Raw genomic sequence first — 16,922 nt, 5'->3', positions numbered from 1 at the left:
TTGGGGGCGCCGTACGCATCAAATGTGGTAATAAAACCATGTTCTATATAATATTTGAGAAAAGACATATATTATATCTATATACAGTTAAAAAGAGAAAGATACTGAGACCTATTTTTTTCCAATCAGTATATTTATTGCAAAGATTTATGGACTAGTCTATTTCCAAATGCAACATTTTGTGTATTAGTCTATTAACATTAAAAATAAATCAATTGAAACTGAAAACTGAAATAAACTACTTGCATAAGTAACCCCCTGGGCTTCTGAGTTTCAGATTAAGGCAGGTGACAAATGATTCACAAATGATACAGAGGGGCCCTTTATGTTATAGCATTGCAGCATCATAGAACATACTGTAGACCAGTGTATACCAGAATGTGGTAAGAAAGTAGGGGAGAAGAAAATCAATAGTCTACGATTTTATTCATATTTGCACAGCAGGGTAAAAGTAAAGCCTTTACAGTTTTAAGCTGTTTACAGGACAGCATGCTAAATTCCTTGTCCTACTGATTAGTTAGAGAGCTAGGTTAGTTTAGATTCTTGGTTCAGAATGGCCATATTTCTGTACTTCACATGGTCATCTTTATATCTTAATACCATATTTTTATCTAATTTAAGCACTGCTATTGCATACCACAGGCAACCCAATGAAGGGGTGTTGGGTGGGGTGGGGGTCTTGAGAGTACTAACCCAGATTTTTGTTAATGGTTAACTTCTACTAAGAACTTTATTACTGTTAGAAATACTTCAGTAAACATATTTTTTCTTACTCTTAAATTTTGGGACATTTTTGTATTTCCGGGTGACCAGGCACCTCATGTATTGTTCTCCCAGGCAGTCTTTGATACTCACAAACTGACAAATACAGACAAACCAAAACACTGTTATACTCCAGGATTCTGTCTGGGTCATCAGAGATGCTAGCCAGTGCTATACCAGCAAGCACATGTGAGGTCAGCGTGGAAGCCATTGCCAAACCCAGATTAACAAGTGGTGAGAGCTGTCTCAGTGCAGATTATAGTGTCCATCCAGTTTGGACCTTTTTCTCTCTCCCTCCAACCTAGCAGTAGTCATAGGCTAACAGACTTAGGGCCTGATTTACTAACAGGATTGCGCCCATTTCTGGTGTAAAATAGCGGTCGTAAACATAAAACGGTATTTACTAAGGGGGCGCATTTGAGTAGAGTCGCATATTAATGCTTTGAGGGTGTGTACCTGCAAACAGGTGGGATGGAGACGTGGGTGGTAACGTAGGCGTGAAGAGCACTTTAATGGGAGGAGTGCGCCTAATGATGTATTGCGTGTCGAACGCAGGTCTCTGATTTGCGCGCTAATTCTCCGCCTCATAAAAGCACGTCTTAACCAGGAAGCGCATTTCCATTGAGTCTGAAAACGTTGACATGGCAGCAGTGATAAGAGCAAGGCGAAGAAAGAAGACAGAGACAGCGCACAGAAATAATTTTTTCAACTCGTATAACACATTTTCAGTTAAGCGAACCACAAATCATTAGACGGTACAGGTTAACCAGCCACGCAATACTTCAATTACTGAACCAGATCAGAGACGACATCGAACCATCCAACCGGAGATCACATTCCATTCAATCAGTTGGTAAACTCTGGACAACATTGCAAATATTGGCATCGGATCATTTCAAACAGTTATAGCATCAGCAGTTGGTATATCTCAGCCTTCACTCAGCCAAATATTCACCCAGGTACTCGACGCATTGCTACGGCGCACTGGTCAATATACATTTCCCCACTACGATAGCTGAAATTAAACTTTCCAAACGTAATTGGAGCCATTCATCGCACCCACATGTAAACAGTCCCATCTTTAATCCACAAACACGTTTAACAAAACAGAAAGCACACATATTCAATGAATGTCCAGGTCATATGTGATGCCAACATGACCATTACTTACGTGGTAGAGGTCTGTCCATGACAGTTTTATCTTCCGGAATAGTGCCATCTATCCATTATTGAGCAACAGTGATTTTGGAGAGGCCTGGCTACTTGGTAAATGTATTTGTTTCAGTGGGGATATATTTTAGTGAACCCATGTCCCTTGTAGAACGTATTAATCTCGCCATGTACACATCTATATTGTTATAAAAGACAGTTTATGCATTAATGCCACCAATAGCATATTATTTATAATCGTGTTCTTTTAAACATCTCGCTGTAGGTGATGGCGGGCAAAACAACAATATAACCCATTGAATCAGGTTCAGTGATTGAGCGAACGTGAACCGATATATCTATATCCTCTTTGCTGAACCTTAGTTTTTTCTTCCTCGAATCTCCTTGCTACTTGCAGGCAATTTCTCCAGTCTTTTAACGGTGCGCTAAATAATGATTGCCCAGCGCTGATCTGGCTTGATAAATATCACGGAAAATGCGGGGAAACACTGTGCGTTAATGTGCGCCTGGCAAAGGCGCAGATTAAGCTGCGTTTCCAAATCAATGTTAGTAAATCAGGCCCTTTAAAGGGCGGAGTAAGCACACAGTGCCCAGCGCAGATGTGGTTTGATAAATACCACGGAAAATGCGCAAAAACACAGTGCGTTAATGTGCAAACGCAGATTAAGCAGCGGTCGCATGTTAGTAAATCAGGCCCTTAGTATCCAGTCTGAGGCTATGTCATTCAAAAGCATTAAAACTAAAATGTGAGTCTATTCATGATTTACATGAGTCATTTGGATTTGACAGACTAGAGATCACAATGTTAGCTTTTTTATTTATTTACCTATTTACCCGCTTCAGTGTTGTAATTTTTGAGCTCCCATAGGTCTTACCAAAAGGCCAGTGCTGACCAATACCATTCCTGCCCCAGTTCCTCTAAAAGGACAAGCTTTGTTTACAGCATAGGGGCTTGCAAAGCAGCAATCTTCACAGACCATGGAATGCAGCGTCAGAAAGCCACTGGCCAAGTTTGATGTGGCAAAGCAGCCAAAGGCATGAGGGGTCATCTGGCTAGCCACGAGCAGTGCCCTGACACTGTGTCCGAATGGCCCAGTTGGCCTCCGTTTTTGTAATGAAATCAGTGTTTGTTAAGTGGCAGTGTCAGGGCCAAAGGTTTGAGCCCAGTGCTAGTTGTAGCTAAGAAAAGTGTTTTGTTAACACTGCTAAGTGATCTTGACAGTTCATAAAAGCAGAATGAGACTGTGAATTTATACTGTGACTTTTTACTGCCTGGTTGTTGACATTGACTGACAGTATAGTATCTAGGAGAGAGAAAAGACAATCCCAATTAAATAGGAATGAAAAAGCACAGAGTTAGGGGCAAACAGGAGGGTCATTGTCTAATGTACATTACATTTCTCTCCAAGCAAAATCAAAACAGGCTAGCGTAATCACCTGTGTGAAATGGACTATCTGCTTAAATAAAAGGCAGTCCGACTTGACAGTGACTCTTACAACTTCTCAAAGAACCAGTGTTCCATGGACATTGACGTCACCTTATTATGACCGTCGCGCGAGAGCATATAGGTTTAGTCGGAGTTTTTTTTCTGGTTATTTTTTTGTTTTATTTATTTTTTCTGTTTGCAGATTTTCTGTCAACGATTTCCGGGACACTGAAACACCGGGCTGCACGAAATTTGGTGGTCATGTAGCCTTACTAGATTAGCGTGGAACCACTGATTTTCGTATTGATCCGTTGCACCCCTGTCGGACTGGACCCTTTTTAAAGATTTCAGTTTCAGCTTCTTGGTGATGGTCTTGATGGGCGTCCACTTCTAGGCAGAGATGCGGTCATGTTGAATGCCCTCCATTTCTAAATGATTTGTCTTGGATGGATGAATGGAGCTGGAATCATTTGGAGATGGTCTTATAGCTTTCCCAAGACTGATGGGCTGTCAGTGCCTTCTTCCTGATGTTCTCAGATATCTCGTTTCCTCTCGGCATTGTTGATCTGTGTGGGTACACCTTGGCACTACAGTAGTTTGGTTGGTGTCCTCTCTCTTTTAATCTGTGTTGCCCAACCCTTTTCCTAAGGATGTCTCAGTTGATTGGTTTGCTTAATTGACTAATTAAGCACCCAAATATGTTTCACCGAATCTGTTACCTGCTTGACTTTACCAATGCATCTGGGGGTTCACTTACTTTTGAAAATACACTAATTCCATGTTTCATGTAGTTTTTTGGCTACTCAAACAATTCCCTCCAAACAAGTACGTGCACATGATAAACATAAACCTGACATTTATCTATGGAAAATTGGTGATGAAAAAAATGAAAAATCATGGTAAAACAACAGAAAAAGTGCTCAAGGGGTTCACATACTTTCAAGTGGCACTGTATTTGTATAATTCCACCATTAGCAGTGACAGGATTCTTAAAGACATTTGGCCTCATTCTTAAACGTTTTCTTAAGTGTCTTCTTTAATATCTTCTGAATTTTGAAAGACCAACTTAATAAAAGATCTCCACCGGATTCATGAATGCCTGGATCATGCCTTGATCATGACGGATTAAACCAGCTGAACTTTAGTTTTTTCACATTTATGGTTGATTAGCAGAACAGTTTGACAGTCAATTTGAATGTTTTAGTTTCAAGTTGCAATTTTACCCTAAACTTTCAGGAAATGCTGACTTTAAATGAAACTGCAGAGTTTTAAATTCGGTTATGTCCTTACAAAAGGACCCTCTCAAAGGTGTTTCCCTTATTGTCGTTAATCAACACGGCCCTTCAAACATGATGAGTGCTTACAAGCCTGGATCTTCATTCTCCATGTATTCAATATTTTTGGTGCTAATTAACTCAAATTGTTTGCCCCAGCTAGTCTGGGCAAGGTAAGGTATTTGGTAATGTGTGCTGCACCTGTCTGGCCTCAGAGTCTCACACTTCCAGCCGTCTGACAACACCATACCCTGCACAGGCTTTGGAGGACTTGGCATCCATCCACGCTGTTTCCCTCATCACTTCCGAGAACTAAATTGGCAAATTCATTTTATGAAAAGGCCTCTGTAATATTCCAAAGATGTTTTGTAAACCTTCTTCAGCTCTGAATGGCCCAAAGCTGCTTTGGGTCCGTGCCGTTAACCACAGAACCACAAGATCGCTCCCTTCCCAATCCCCTGTCACCGGTCCCTGGACCTCTCGCTGTCCTTCAGTCTTACTCAACACTTCCAAGTGCTAAAGGGAAAATTGATGGGCTGGCAGACATGACATATTGTTTCCCAAGGGGAAACTAAAGATTCAGTTTTCAAAAGACTTTGGGCCAGAAATATTAAGCCGGAGATGGGGCACATATGTGAGTTATCATCTCTAAGGTATATTGGTATGAAGAAAGTGAAAAGTATGTTGTTCTGCATAGTAAGGCATAATAGCAAATCATGTTGATTTTCATGAACCCAGTGCTCTAAATAAATATTTCAAGTGAAAAATGTTTTGGTCTTAAGTCATCAGAAACTAGCATAGCTGCCCCATCCTGATGGAAGGCTAAACAGATGGAGTCTCCCCATCAACCTGAGTCATATTTCAGGTATACACAGGGCATATAAGTCATCATACCCTACACTTCTACAACAGTGTGTACTACAACACAACATGTTGCACCACAGTCATTATACTGATGCTTAACAATATTGAAATAGCAAAGATAGCCTCAAAGAGTCCCCAATGTGTGCTCTAAACAGGAGGTGTCAAGTTGGCTCCCTGCGTCATGAGCTTTTCCTTGAATTCGGCCCACAACTCCCTCCTAAGGTTTTCTGATGTCCCAGGCGCCCATCGTGTGGTACATTCTTGTAACAATGACCGCACATAAATACTGAAAACTCAACATCTTAGTTAATACCACTTGGAATATTGTTATTTACAAGACAGCAGTTGCTAGTTTGGTTTACCAAATGAAGTTGTTGCCAGGATGTTGAATTGGATTACCTGTGCCTAGGAGATAACTCATTTATGTGAATACTATGTTGAGGATGAGTGGTACATAAATATTGAAGAACAGCCTCAAGATGCAGGGAGACCTCCCTTTAACATGCTCACATTGCCTTTTAAGGTCCCTAACCCAACCTCTGCTCCTCAGCTACTGAGTATACCCACAAATATCTGTAAGACATTACTACAGAGTAGATTAATAATGAGCACATACTTTCTGTACATGCATCAAATGAAAAGAGACAGATGTCAGAAGTGCAGTTTGAAAAAAAGGCCCTTTCCTGTCGAAGCTTGATAGGCTTTAATGACATTTTCAGATGCAGATGTAATGTTTGGTTGACCCACAAGGCTTTGTAGCAGCTCAGGGTTTGGCAATGAAAAGGAAGTCTGAAAACTCTTATGCCGCAAACCAGTGACTGTAGAGCTCTTGCTTATACGAGTGACCACGAGAGATTAAACATACTCAGAGCCTGCAATTTATGGTCAGGCTTTGATGTGACATAGAGCTCCAACTGGTTTTATTCTTATTTATATATTTACTGCCTCACTGAGGACAATGCAAAAAGCTCTGTGACATTGTCCTGTTGTCAAAAGAGATGAGCTATCACATCTTGGTGTTCTGTGTTTTACTCTCAGATTTCCCAAATATCAATGTTATCACCTGGGCCCGTTGAACAATTGTTGAACTTTATGCATATTTGAAGTTTGAATGGCTAGGGATAAAGAATTCTGTGCTAGCATTATGAAATGCCTAAGCATCTTACGTTTTTAATGCCTTGCATTCACACAGCCATAGTATATTGGATGAACACAACCTTCTTTTCTGTTATCATAACCCTCCCAAACTGCTGTGTTGTGATCCCAGATTTGAGCAGCATTGCCAAACACGTCGGTCCGATATCAGACAGCTTTGTTTAAACAGTCAGCAGGAAGCCAAATGGCTGTTTTTATATTTGTCTGCAGCCAACTGGCCTGGGATGTTAGATGTTGATCCTGAAGTCTGTGTTTTTTTTTTTTTTTTTCAAACACCACAAAAAAAGCCTTTGCTAAGTTGGTATGGTTTTGTGGAACTGTCTAGACCAGGGGTGGGCAATTAATTTCCCCAAGGGGCCACATGAGATTAGTGCGACTGTTGTGGAGGGCCGGACCAATAGGCTAAACTCAATTCAGCATGAAAAATTAGCATGTTTTTGCAGTATTAAAGGTGTGCCCAGACGACCAATACATATGGCACACACACACACACACACGAGCGCAAGCTTGCAATGCAATAGTATGAGTATACAAATTAATAGTAACATAATTTTTTATCGTATAACGTTTGATTCCTAATTTACCATTGACCTCCGAGGGCCCGTCAGGGACAGCCAAGGGGCCGCACTTTGCCCAGGTCTGGTCTAGACGCTAGTGGAGTGTTGTGCCTATATGCTCCCTTTCGTGGGGAATACAATAGATGCAGCTACCAAATCAAGGTAATCAAAGTGAACTTCAAGTGCTAAAGCTTATGTTTCAAGTCCCAAACAAGTCATTGCACAAGTCATTGAGTAATGCACTGAGAAATGTTGTAGTGTGTTAAAATATAGTAGGCTATGACTCGTATAACTTAAGTTGTTGAAAGAAGTTATGAGAACATACTTGAAAAAAAAATTGTGAGTAGGAAAAAAAATAGTTTACCTCATGCCAGCCCTATGCAACCAACAAGCGGCAGTTGTTTATGAGGCAAGTTTATTTATACAGCACAGTTCATACTAGGGCTGGGATAAACGATTATTTTTTAAACGATTAATCTAGCGATTATTTTTTCGATGCATCGATTAATCTAACGATTCATTTTTTCAGTTCGATTGGATTCGATTCGATTATCGATTATCGATTATCTCCCCATTAATTCAGTAATAGCAATTTACTATACATGTTGATTTCTACATCTGGGGAAAAAAACATGAATCCCTTGACATTGCAATATGTGTTTGTTTATTGCTCTTCAAAATTCCAAAATAAAAAAGAAAATTGAAGAAGATCACCTAACCAGGTCATAAAAATGTTTGAGAAAGTTGAGCCAACGGAGAACATTCAGTATTAAATAAGATATTTACTAATATTAATTATTATAAATAGATACATTCAATGAACCTACTCTAAATATTTGCTTTAATAACTATTACACTATTTTCATACCCATTCAATATCAGTGGCCTAATGCCCAATCACTCTCTCGTTCACGCTTGCTATAAATATACAATCAATAAACAACTTAATGCAATAACAATATAACAATATGGCAATACAATCCCGATGTATTTTACAGTTCTTTGTGTTCCGAATAGATGTATGAGTTCAGAGTTCAAAAGTCGATGGTCACAGTTCAGAATACGTACGATGACGTATTTGTCAATCCACAGAGTTCAATGCCGCTCCGGCAAGCGGCTGTGCTGGCGGTGTGTGTGAGCGATACGAATGTCTGTATAATGCCGTTCAGTTCGGGAATGAGCGCCTTGTTATGTATGTGTGTGTAATGTCAGGATAATAACTCAATAAAACTGGAGCCCAGTACCTCGATGGTCCAGAGAGATGGGTCACACTGAGATGTCCGTGGATGGCAGGGCAAAGAGCGTCAATCAGAAGACCTTCTGTAGACTCACCTGTACCTGTAGAGTAGACCCAGGGCTAGCTGCTAACTGTCTGTCCGTTACCAGGGAAACCAGCGACACACCGTTGAATCTCAACTAGCAGCGATAGCTAAACGTTGCTAGCAGCCACTGAAGCTGCCAGCTGATCTCGTAGAAAATAAACAATCGACCGTGGATCACTCAATCAACAAACTACGTCTACTGCCCGATATACCACGATACCCTAGGGCCTACGTTAAGTTGTCTCTGCTTATCTGCGTTATGTCATTACACTTTTGTATTTACTTGTGTAATCTTCCGTTGGCTCAACTTTCTCTTGGCTCAACTTTCTTAAATAAAAATTTAATCAAACCGTTCATTAAACAGTTTTTTTTTTTTTCAAATGATGCATCGGCGCGAAATATTTTCACACACACACGTCGTCCCAGCCCTAGTTCATACACATTTGTTATTGTTAGTGCTGTACAAGTGAGCGCATAGTGAGAACATAACACAAATGACATACCAAAATAAAAGATTACAAACGAAGAGTGCATTACATCAGCTAAAAGAACAGAAAAAAGGCAGAATGCAGTCGATCAGTTAACAAAAAGCATCTGAGAACATTTAGGTTTAAAGTCTAGATCTGAAACTGGCTACAGGCGGAGCACCCTTGGTCTCATCAGGAAGTTGGTTCCAGAGCATAGCAGCATAGTAGCTAAAAGCTGCTTCATCATGTTTAGTTCTGACAGTAGGTATTACCAATAGTTTTTTCCTCAGTGAGGTCTAACAGGTGTGTCTGATTTGGTGATTTATTGACAAGCAGCAGTGCTTTAGAGTCAATTCTGGAACTTACTGGAAGCCAATATAAGGATTTTAGTATTGGAGTAATCAGGGCTGTAGTGGAGGGTAAACGCACGTAAACGCAGTTTACGCACCTCTGGAATTTTGGAAATAGCGTTTACGCACCTCTACATAACGTTTACGCACTTGTAAGTGCCGTTTACGCACCTCAAAGTTCCCTGCGCCTTGTATTCTTCCGTTGAAACAATTCCGAAATAAATTTGGTGCTAAAAACACCTAAAACCAATATTGTTGAACATATTAAAGGCTGTAGCCGGAATCATTTTCATCTGCGTATTATGGTCTGTGACCCTCCAATCAGTGCCTTGCTGCTGTGACGGCGACACCAATCAGGGTCCAGGAAGAATGTAAACACATACAAGTTGTGGTTCACGTTCACGTCGAAGCCTGCCTGCCTCCCTTTTCGGTATGGATAAATTAGCCATGGATATCAGGCGATTTTTGAAGAGACCATCGACCACTCCGCAGATGCCTGCAAAAGGCCTCAAGTACAAAGTAAGACTGAAGAAGATCAATTCACGTTTTTAAACGTTGTTTTGGTTCGCACAACATTGCATTAAGACAGGGACAAAGTCAAACGCTATTTGGAACAAGCTTTCAAATACAATGATGCAGGAAACAAGCCAGCCTTCCCGGTACCATCTAAATAGGCCTATTAAAACGTACATTCTTTCAGCAATTTAAGATGCATGAGTAATTATCCTCACGCATGCAGATAAGGCGAATTCATTGGAAATTGTAGACAGATTCTTTGCAAGCCAGTTAGACATTGCTAAGTGAAATGTTTTAGCTTATCTATAGAATTTTCCATTTTCGCGATCAAGGTCAAATATAAGTGTAGAAGAATAGCAATGGCAGAACAAGCATACACCTGACCGGTGGGCTCTCGCACGCCACCTTCATTTAGGCAAATGTACTGTTTGCCTCCCATCCGTGTTTTTTCACTGCGGTTTTATGTCATATCTAGATAGGTCTTAATCCAGCAATTGTCTTGTTGTGTTGACATTGGATGTTTATCCAATGGTTAAAGAACAGGGGAAGCGTTTAATTGCAGCATGGTTTCTTTTCATAATCTACCTTTCAGCTGTTACACCCTGGGTCTTTTTCCAAAGGCCTTAATTTTTTCTAGGTCCTGTAGAGGTCCTTTCTTTTGTCTCCCCCACCACCCCTTAATTTTTGTGTTTTGACATAAGGCCTCTACGTTTGGCTATGTTTCTCAGATGCTTTAAAGATGATCTTGAGGAAACTTGGGAACATACTGCAAATTGTTTGAAAAACAACAACATAAGACAACCTAAAGAGGTTTAGGAGCATCGTGAAGAGGTTGAGGAGCATCATGGAGAGGTTTAGGAGAAATCTAAAGAGGTCTAGGAGAAACGTGAAGAGGTTTAGGATTATGTGAAGAGGTATAGGAGAAACTTGAAGAGGTTTAGGAGAAATGTAAAGAGGTTAACAACATTGTGAGGAGGTTTAGGAGAAACGTGAAGAGGTTTAGGAGAAACGTGAAGAGGTTAACTAGCATCGTGAAGAGGTTTAGGAGAAACGTGAAGAGGTTTAGGAGAAATGTAAAGAGGTTAACAACATTGTGAGGAGGTTTAGGAGAAACGTGAAGAGGTTTAGGAGAAACGTGAAGAGGTTAACTAGCATCCTGAAGAGGTTTAGGAGAAACGTGAAGAGGTTTAGGAGGATTGGCTTTCATGCAAATGCAGTGTCCAGAGCTGTTCTCCACCTCCAAAAAACGGTGACCGTGTCAAGAAACAGTTTTAACATGAAAGGTTTTAATACATGAAGGTAATGACTTGGTAAGAATGAATTGTGAAGTGTCAAATTGCTGGGTTTCATTTTGCAAACATGATTGATGACTGATTGAAGCCCATGTCAAATGGGTATGAAAACAACAGTAAAAGTTGGTAATTCACACTATCGCATATTCTGCCATCATATTTTCCAGGTCTTAATTGCACCATCATGCCTCCGCTTTATTAAGCACTACTGGCACATGCAAAAGATGGAAAACGTTTTATGAAGGGTTAAAGTCTTGAGGGATGACGGATGGACGACGGAGTGTCATTAACCAGTATTTATGTATTTGTTTGTTGGGTAACTGTGGCACTATTTGGCCTTTACATGATGGTTAATGTGATTGGCCCAACAATGTTTAATGAATGTGCCACTCTTCTTTTGTACTTTGTATTTTAGTTGACATGCAACTGCCCTTAAGGGATGGTTTATGGTATACTTTCAGTCAGAAGCTATGATTGGTTGACTGCATTGTGCCTCATTGGTAAAATTGTATTCCTGCCATTGGATGTTGTACTGCATGTCTCATCAGGTGTTGGAACACACATTGTCTTAAATGTTGAAAGTCCTTGGGAACACAACCTTGTCTTGTTTTTTCATGCGGATGGATGTTATATTGTAAATGTAGACATGCATGTAATGTTGCAAAATAGAACCAGCTGTTGTTGGGTGTGTAGGAAGACTTTGGATCAATAACAGACTTGGTCACTTGAGGCCGGTTCGTTTCTCACTGCCCGAGAGGGGTTTCCCTCTTGCATATCGACCCGTGCGGTTTAATGCTCTGAAAATGCATTCTAACAAAACAGCAGAAGGGAGTTTTTATAAGAAAGTGTAAGCTTGGTTTTTAGACGGATGTCCAAATTACATTCACTAGTCAACAGATGTGTTGCCAGCACTCTGAAAATAGAATTATAAGCTGTAGGTTATCTCTGAATTTGACTTAGAATACAGGTACTTCAGAGTAACTAAATTAAACAATATGTTGAAAATCTGTCTTTTTGGTCCATCCATGTTGGACTCATCACACCAGACATGGTGATTGAATCTCTTTCAAGCATTGTGATAGATATCTTTTTTACTTTTGGATGTCTCTTAATCACATGCTTTATCCCATCTCTCCTACAAGAAGTTTGTATAAACAGCTAGTGCTGATTCTTGAAAGGATGTTGGGTGATTGCTAAAGCATTGCCTTTCAGTTGAAGTGTCCTAGACTGCAGTTTTAGGATCTGAAATAAACCTCAGGAATCTAAATGTTGAGACTGATTAAAGTGACTACCAGTACTCAGTGAAGGGACAAATCCAGATATGTTGAATTTTGTCCTTGGCGTAAATCAGTTCATCTATAGCCAAGTTGATGGAGGAGACCTTCAAAGTATTTTGTGGACTAATGCAATAAGCCACCCTTCCACACATCTATCAGAGTAATTTAATGTATCCCTTGGAATAGGAGAGATGTGATTTGGATTTGATGTCTTATCATATTTTGTTTTGATTATAACATAATTTTAGGTGCAGAAGGGTTGGGACTCAACATGTGTTCTACATGTCTACCAATTGTATTATTGTCTAATTGGAAATGTGTTCTATAAGGGACCCCTGAGATCTTGATGGAACATACTTCAATCAATATGATATTCCTTTTATTAAATCTCGTAGTTCCTTCACATTACAGAAATTATTATAGAAGATGTTGAGACCAAACACACTATGACTCACCAATTCAGATCTAAAAGTTATACTATAATTGTAATTGAATATGAAAGTATTGTTTAGACGTACATGTTTCAAGAATGTAATCCTGGCAGGAGATCAGATGTTGCTGCTCACCCAGAGTGACCAGAGGAGACAAAGCATGAGGATGGTGGTGTGTGTTCTCCCATCTGTGAAATTAGATTCATTAGAGGTATAGAACACACACTACCTTTTCCCCAGTTTGTCTGAATAGGGGTCAATAACGGTAGGGGAATCAGGAAATATGCATTGAAACCGGGTCATGCATAGTGTCAAACATTGCAAACAGGCCACAATTCCCACACTGAAAACTCCACACAATGTCCTTATTGCACAGAACGCTCAAGCATTGATTCCATGTTCACCACTCTACATATCCCCTTTTTTCTGATGCTTGTTTGAGCAGTTCATCAAAAACGAAACACTTGACAATGGCATTCCTTACTGCCTCTTTAAAACAGTTGCAATTAAGTTCATTTTCAGAAAATATCTATTTCATTATGACTTCCTTGGTCTCTCGATATTTTTTGCCTTGTTTCTGGATAACTCAAAAACAAACACTAGCAGCTCAAAGGAACATGTTACACCTGCACGGTGAAGTCATTTCTGCATCTGTTTTCCCTCTGTTATGCTGTTGCTGGCTAGTGGCTGAGATGTGTTAGTCGAGTTCTGTCACAGGCTTTTAACCAGACTGTCATGATGGCGTTACGTACAATAGTCATGAAACAGTAAGAGAGTAAGAGTTTTCTTGACCATTTTAAAGCATACATGTTATGTATCTTGTGTCTTTCTTAGGTTTCCTCTTAAAGACCTAGACCTTTATAATAGACCTAGACCTATAATAATATAGATATAAATTCCTAGACCTTTGTTCCCCATCACCCAGACCAGGCTGGTGTTAACTAGTATGTTAGTGGATCTGAGGTATTCTTTGTGATGTGTCTCAATCAGCAAAGACTGGTATTACGTTACAGAACAGCATGTGATGTAAACTGAATCACAGTTGATGAGTAAGACATGGTGTGCGCTGACTGACTCCAGATGTCAGTGAATCATGGCTAAAGGGCTTAGCAAGTAAAGAAGGATGCTCTTCAGTCAGTGAGGGCAAATTATGTCAAAATGATGGCATGTCATCCGTAAAATCAATTTGATATTTCTATGATCTAAGATGGGGTGCTTTATTATGTTCTCTCTCTTTCCACTTCTTGGTACGCTCAACATTGTAGTGTGGTAATGCTGATCCTGTTAGAGCCTATTTACGAGGACAGAAAGAACTTCTGGGAATAATAAGAAACAATTGTGACGGCTGCAATGTTTCGTCAGAGTACTTCAGTGAAGATATACGATGTGCAATTTTGGCCAAAGAATTCCTCACATCTCTCAGACCTGTACCTTGCATGATATAACTTTTTCCTCCTGCGCTCAATTTTCAGGATGCTCCATGTTCTATGTGTTGTAGATGTAGTTATTCTGTCTGATGACCAACTAAATGTAAAATTTCTCGTTAAGTAATGGTTCTCAAACAAGGGTAAATGTGTTTTGGAGAAAACCTTCATATTAGTGTGGAATAGTTTAGCAGGGTGTGTGGACCATGTTCTGTAGTTTCTACACAGTTCTCAGTTCTGGTTGTTCTCTGTGTCCAGAACCACACAGACAAGACAGGGCTCCGGAAGTTCCTCATCCAAGCAGACGGGCACATCCAGGACGGTTAAGCGTTACCCAGAATCCTCTGCACCCATCACCTCCAATGCATTGCCCACTGGGAATGGACATGGCAATGTGTTTGACCCAAGTCACTCGTACTATCGCCCAAGATTTCAAGACACAAATGGGCAGGGCCCTACCAACAGTGCAGTCTCACCAGCAGGTAATGGGTCAAGGATCCTTAACACATCATGTTCATCAAATCAGTTAGCTTAATTTAATTTCACTCCAAATGAAAAAGTATTTTGGAGACAAAATAAATGGTGGACATTCTCTTTATAACTCTCCCTTCCTCTCTATTCCTCTCCCTCTCTCTCCCCTACCCCTCTCTGTCTTTCTCTCTCTCTCCCTCTCTGTGTCCTCTCCTCCTTCGGAAAGCTTATGTTTTGACGCATCTTCCCTCCAGCTGCAGCCTGCCACTATCCAGGCATTGGCACTCATAGGCACATACAGATAAACACACACATACACTTGCAAACACATTCTTACAAACCACTTCTTATCCTTTGGTGTCCAGGCAAGGAATCTAGTCACTTGTGTGTTTGTCTGTGTATGTGTGAGGACAATGCAGCTGTTGTGTGGACTACCCATCTTCCTACTGCTGCTTACTCAGGCCCCTCTACTCCTCTGCTCTGTCCCAGGAGCTAACCTCACCTCTGGGGTCGACCGCATCAAGATTGTGTTCACGCCCATGGTGTGTCGCAGGACGTGCTCTGGAGGCCGCTGCTCCAACAGCTGTGAGCGGGGAGAGAAGACCACTGTCTATAGTGAGAACAACAACCAGCCGCCAAAAAGCCAGGGCTTCCGCCTCTGTGAGTGTGCTAATATGCCCTTTTTTATTTCTCTTTTCAGTGGCTCCCCCGCACTTTGAGTTCTTGCTTCCAAGTCATTTGAACATCTGTGTCTCCACAACACATTTTGCTCCTCTACAGTGAGAGAGAGAGTGATGGAGACTGAAAGAGTTTGAAAGAGAGAGAGTGAGTGAGTGAGAGAGAGAGTGATGGAGACTGAAAGAGATTAAAAGAGAGAGTGAGTGAGTCAGAGAGAGAGTGAGTGATAGAGACTGAAAGAGATTAAAAGAGGAAGAGAGAGAGAGAGAGGTAGATGTGGGGGGGGCAGCAGTTCCCCCACAATACATCAAGGCCTTTATAAAGGATAATTGCTGTGTCTATTTGTGTATGTTCAATAAGGGATTTGGCTAACACAAGGAATCAGTTTACTCCTGCAAAGGAATAAGAGGAGTGTGATACTCATTGTGTTTTCAATTTTTTCTTTTTAATTTTGAAAGAAACCAAGCAAATTGATTTGTATACATCTGAGATTAAATGTCACCACATGTTCCTCCCATTGCTTGCCAACTTAGTCTAATCTGGCAAGAAATACACTAATGTGAGGATTTGATTGATTTGAACTTGAGAGCCCCAAGTCTTTTGCCTATCTGCTTAAAATTAGGTAAGTGTGGTGATACATCACAAAGAAAAGGGTTCTACAGAAGAACTGGCATTTTGCTGTGAAAAGTAAAATTGCTACCTGACTAGTTTTACAAAATGGTGTCTGTCCAAAAGGTTATTAAAATAATTGTGTTTTATAACTGTCTCTTAGAAGATACATGTATTCACTTATTGGTAAACAGCACAGTGTCTTTGGAAGCTCTCAGACCTGGTACAGGTGGTGGTAGAAATACAGCATTGAGTAACTTCTTTAAAGGTTCAAGGGCTAATATAAAGAGTTTGCTAAGCAATCACTCAGCACTGCTTATAAATTACAGACATTTCACAATGGAATGCCATAGGAAGACTACAGATTTAAAACTAATACTTCTTTATAGTCTTTGTTGAAATCTCCACTCTAGCTGTAGTCTGTACCGACTATATGTTTGTGTCGATGTGCATGCTAATTCATCTTGACTTGACTTGTTCATTGTGTATAGTCATGGCACACCGTCCCCAACGCATAATATGAATACGATAATTAACCTACGAGCCCACACCAGCACAAAGCCCATGTATGAGTCGCTATGTTACCCTAGTTTCACACAGTAACTTTACTATTCAAACTTGTTGTCAATGTTCTACAGATGCTGTGAGTGAGAAATGTGCACCTCTGCAGGGCTTGCAAAACCACTAGTGAGATGGTCAAGTTTTCCTGGTAGGCCTTTAAAATTTAACAACACCCTGTCCAACGAGCTATCAGAAATGATCCAGAGTGAAATATAATTCCCTCCTTTATTCGTCTTTTCTGCTCTTTTGACTTGCTATTTGGAGGGAAAAACTTTGACCAGCGAACAGACAAGATGGTCATGATGGTTTGTCGTT

General features: G+C 40.4%; 1 protein-coding gene across 1 annotated transcript in view; it reads left to right on the top strand.

Moving 5' to 3' along the window:
• Positions 1–16,922, top strand: part of LOC308374373 (latent-transforming growth factor beta-binding protein 2-like) — a gene marked incomplete at its 5' end in the record, with an annotated part of 107,605 nt that overhangs the window by 18,730 nt on the left and 71,953 nt on the right. Inside the window, 2 exons of the mRNA XM_080850150.1 lie at positions 14,547–14,770; positions 15,249–15,419. Coding sequence (XP_080706276.1) covers positions 14,547–14,770; positions 15,249–15,419 — 395 coding nt within the window. The remainder of the gene's footprint in view (positions 1–14,546; positions 14,771–15,248; positions 15,420–16,922) is intronic.

The sequence above is a fragment of the Sprattus sprattus genome (genome assembly GCF_963457725.1).
Source record: "Sprattus sprattus genome assembly, chromosome: 13".
Taxonomy (NCBI): Eukaryota; Metazoa; Chordata; class Actinopteri; order Clupeiformes; family Clupeidae; genus Sprattus; species Sprattus sprattus.
Note: the sequence above shows the minus strand (reverse complement) of the source record. Positions and strands in the feature narration are given on the sequence as shown.